The sequence below is a fragment of the Carya illinoinensis genome, chromosome 8 (assembly GCF_018687715.1).
Source record: "Carya illinoinensis cultivar Pawnee chromosome 8, C.illinoinensisPawnee_v1, whole genome shotgun sequence".
Classification (NCBI taxonomy): Eukaryota; Viridiplantae; Streptophyta; class Magnoliopsida; order Fagales; family Juglandaceae; genus Carya; species Carya illinoinensis.
The window spans coordinates 31,368,399-31,372,756 of record NC_056759.1 but is presented as its reverse complement, the minus strand read 5'-3'; the positions used below and the strand labels follow the sequence as shown (position 1 = coordinate 31,372,756).

The window sequence follows — 4,358 nt, the reverse complement described above, 5'->3', positions numbered from 1 at the left end:
GGAACTGCCGAGGGCTTGGGAACCCTTGGACAGTTCGAGAACTTCGCCTCATGGTGAAGGAAAAGGGCCCAAGTTTCATTTTTCTGTCAGAAACAAAATGTAGGAGAGAAAGATTGGAGGGTATAAGAAATGGTTTGGGTTTTGAATATAGTTTTGTGGTGGATAGTGTAGGGAGAAGTGGAGGTCTAGCTATGCTTTGGAGAGATGAGGCACAAGTTGAGTTATCCTCTTACTCATAGAGTCACATTTCTTTGATTGTTGGCAAGGATGATGGGAGGCAAAAGGTGAGGGTTACGGGCTTCTATGGTAATCCTGTGGTGGAAAAAAGAAAGGAGAGTTGGCGGTTGCTTAGATGTTTAAAACCGACAAGAAACATGGCTTGGTTATGCTGTGGTGATTTTAATGAGCTGCTCACTAATGAAGAACAGTATGGGGGAGCTAATAGATCTTTTTATCAAATGGAAAATTTCAGGGAAGCACTTGATGAATGTGAACTTAGTGACCTAGGCTATGAAGGATCCAAGTTCACTTGGAGTAATAAGAGAGAAGGGTCTGATTTCATCAAAGAAAGGTTGGACCGAGCTTTTGGCAATCACCAATGGAACATGTCCTTTTATCAGACTAGAGTGCAGGTCCTTTCAGCTCTTCATTCTGACCATTTTCCTCGATTGATTTCGTGTGACTGTACTGAGGCCCCTAGTAGCAAAACTGGCAAGATTTTTCGCTATGAGGCCAGCTAGTCCAGATTGGAAGATTGCAAGGAAGTTATAAAAAGAGCTTGGGAATCAAACATGGGAAATGAGAATCCTATTCTCAGGACTCAGGATAGTCTGTTAACATGCAAAACTAGACTACAAGTTTGGTCCAAGTTAAAGGGAGGGGGGAAGAACAGGACATTACAGCAGAAGAGGATCTTGCTAAAAGAGCTCCAATTACTAAACAAAGGGGATCTAAATAATGAGATAAAAGGGCTGCAGAGTGAGGTAGATGTAATGCTGGAGGAAGAGGAGATTAAATGGAGGCAAAGGTCTAAGCAACTCTGGTTAAAAGAAGGGGATAAGAATTCCAAATATTTCCATAAATGTGCCACTCAAAGAAGACAGTGGAATGAGATAAAAGTAATTGAAAATGAAAGTGGAAAGAAAGCTAGAAGTCAAGAGGACATTAGCTTGCTGTTCCAAGACTATTACCAGAATCTTTTTGAGTCTTCAAACCCCCGAAACATTGAGGATGTTCTGAGGGACATAGAACCAGGAGTAACAGATGAAATGAATAGGCAACTAGTGAAGGAATGCAGCCTTGCAGAGGTGAAGCAAGCAGTTTTTGAGATGAACCCTATGAGTGCCCCAAGTCTTGATGGTTTTTCTGCAGGGTTTTATCAAGACAACTGGCAGTGTGTAGGAGTTGGAGTTTTTTTGGCTGTTAAGGAGGTGCTGTCGGGAGGTAGAGATTTGGGTAGGATTAATGAAACATTCATAGTTTTAATCCCAAAAAAGAAAAAGCCAGTATTTTTCTCTAAGTATAAACCTATAAGCCTGTGTAATGTTCTTTATAAAATTGTCTCTAAAGTGTTGGCAAATAGGTTGAAAAAGATACTTCCCTTGTTAATATCACCTTCCCAAAGTGCCTTTGTACCTGGTAGACTAATTTCAAACAACATTATTGTTGCATATGAGGCTATGCACTCCATGCAATACAGAATGAGGGGTAAGAAAGAAGGGTATATGGCAGTCAAATTGGACATGAGCAAAGCTTATGATCGCATTGAGTGGGACTTTTTGGCTGCGGTTTTAAGGAGAATGGGATTTAAAGAGAAATGGGTGGGACTAATCAAGGCTTGTGTGGAAACAGTGAGATATTCATTGATGATAAACAGAATTCCTCAGCAACCTTTTCACCCTACTAGAGGATTAAGGCAAGGGGATCCTCTCTCCCCTTACCTTTTTATCCTATGCTCAGAAATACTTGGCAGGATGCTGAACAAAGCTGAGGAGAAGGGTTATATTTCTGGTTTTCCCTTTGCCTGAGGCTCCCTATTGGTTAACCATCTCTTTTTTGCAGATGACAGTTTGCTCTTCTGCAAGGTTAATGCATTGGAATGGAGCAGGCTTTACAGCTTACTGAGTCAATATGAGAGTGCATCTGGTCAAAGGTTAAACCTGGAGAAAACTGCAGTATACTTTAGCAGGAACACAAGAATTGAAGCCAAGGATGCTATCTTGTCAGGTGTTAGGCTGTGTGAAGCTAGATCCTATGAGAAATACCTTGGCCTCCCCTCATATGTTGGAAGATAGAAAGTGGCAGCCTTCAGACCAATCTTGGAGTCCATAAGAAATCGGATGAGCAATTGGAAGGTAAAATTCCTAACTCAGGCAGGAAAGGAGGTGTTGTTGAAGTCCATAGTTCAAGCAATCCCAACTTATTGTATGAGTATCTTTAAACTCCCCAAGGCTGTGCTTAATGCTATCAACAAGTCTATGAAAAAATTCTGGTGGGGCAACAGGGAAGAGAAGACAAAAACTCAATGGATTCCTTGGAAACAAATGGGTAAATCTAAAAGGGAGGGAGGATTAGGCTACAGGGACTTTGAAGATTTTAATTTGGCCCTTCTTGCAAAGTAATGGTGGAGGATCATTCAAAATCCCTCTTCCCTAGCATCAAGAGTTCTTAAAGCAAAGTATTTCTTCAAATCTGCTTTTTTAAAGGCCAAAGTTGGAAGCAATGCTTCCTTCCTGTGGAGAAGCTTTTTGGAAGCAAGACCAATCCTGCAAGAGGGACTCTTTTGGAGGATCGGTAATGGGGATTTTGTTAACATATGGACAGAAAAATGGCTTCCTAGACCATCTTCTTTCAAGGTGCAATCTCCCCTTAAAGCAGAATTTGCTGCCAGTAAGGTGTCTACACTTATTGATTCAAGCTCAGGGGCATGGAAAATGGATACTCTAAGAGAGGTTTTCAGGCATGAGGAAGTGGAAGTAGTGTGTAGAATACCAGTAAGTATGAGTAATAGCCAAGACAAGTTGATATGGAGGTGTGCAAAAGATGGAAGGTTCACGGTTAGGAGTGCTTACTATTTGGCAGGGGAGATGTCAGCTGAACAAAAAGGGCAAACCTCTCAAGCTAGGCAGAAGTCTGAACTTTGGTCAAAGCTATGGAAGTTAATGGTACCAAGTGCTACTAGAATGCTCTTATGGAGGGCATGCCATGACTCTTTGCCTACTAACCAGAAGCTTGTGCAGAGGAAAATCATAGAGTCCCCCTTGTGTCCTATCTGTGAGACAGAATTAGAATCTGTTACTCATGCCCTTTGGTCCTGCTGTGCTGCCCAAGATATATAAGGTCATAACCTTTTCTGTTTTCAGAAGTTGAAAGTGAGTGAAGTGCCTTTCAAAGAGTTGTGTAAAGATATGTTTGATGTTCTGGATGATCACAGTATTACTGTATTTGCTGAAACTATTTATATGATCTGGAGGAGGAGGAATAGCTTTGTGTTTGAAAACAGGTTCATGGACCCGAATGAGCTAGTAAAGGCTGCAAATCAAAAAGTTAAGGACTATCAGGAAGCAAACCAGACATCAGGGGGTAAAAGGGTGGCTACTACCTTATCTCAATCCTATTGGTCTGCTCCTCCAGATCAATTTTATAAGGCTAACTGGGATGCCTCAGTGGATAGGGTCAAGAGCAGAATTGGTATTGGGGTGATTATTAGAGATTGGAATGGAGTGGTGGTAGCTACTCTCAGACATCAAAGGGAGTCTTTTCCAGACCCGGTTGTAGCAGAGGCTTTAGGGGCTCTAAAAGCAGTTTCTTTGTGCCAACAATTTCTTCTTGATAGAGTCATTCTAGAGGGGGATGCTAAAGTAGTAGTAGATGATATAAACTGTGATACAGTCAAGTGGAACTCGGGTGGGATGATCATTCAAGACATCAAGCACAAGCTCAGCTCGATGGGGGAGTGGTCTGTGCAGTTTATACCAAGGAACATTAATACAATAGCTCATATACTAGCTAAGGATGCACTCAAACTCTCTGAGGAGAGCATTGTAATGGGAGGAATCCCTTCTTGTATCCAAGCTTCAATGCTTTAAGATGAATATGAATACAAATTCTTCTTTTCAAAAAAAAAAAGAGTGAGAAAGATGTTTGTAATAAGTGAAGTGTGAACTGTGAAGCCTTATAAAAGGTCATTTGAAAAAAAAAAAAAATTAACAGTTTTTTTAAAGAAGACTTTCTCGTACGTGGACTTTTGAATTTGAAGTTTACTAAAAAGATAATGAAAACTATTTTGAATAATATCAACAGAATGTATTATATGTTATTATATTTTAATAAGTTAGATTTATATTATAATGTTTAAT

At 40.4% G+C, this 4,358-nt stretch overlaps 1 protein-coding gene across 1 annotated transcript; it reads left to right on the top strand.

Annotated features, from left to right (window-relative positions):
- Positions 1–791: 791 nt before the first annotated feature.
- LOC122274613 lies at positions 792–4,088 on the top strand. Its single transcript, XM_043083637.1, has 4 exons — positions 792–2,010; positions 2,062–2,282; positions 2,706–3,293; positions 3,363–4,088. The coding sequence occupies exons 1-4, from the start codon at positions 792–794 to the stop codon at positions 4,086–4,088; spliced, it is 2,754 nt and encodes a 917-aa protein (XP_042939571.1).
- The last annotated feature ends 270 nt before the right edge of the window (positions 4,089–4,358 follow it).

Excerpts from the sequence above, each read along its gene's own strand:
- LOC122274613 (XM_043083637.1), top strand. The coding sequence starts at position 792 with ATGGGAAATGAGAATCCTATTCTCAGGACTCAGGATAGTCTGTTAACA. Across the intron at positions 2,283-2,705 it reads ACCTTGGCCTCCCCTCATAT|GCCAAAGTTGGAAGCAATGC; the intron begins GTTGGAAGATAG and ends GCTTTTTTAAAG. Across the intron at positions 3,294-3,362 it reads GTGAGACAGAATTAGAATCT|AAGTTGAAAGTGAGTGAAGT; the intron begins GTTACTCATGCC and ends TTCTGTTTTCAG.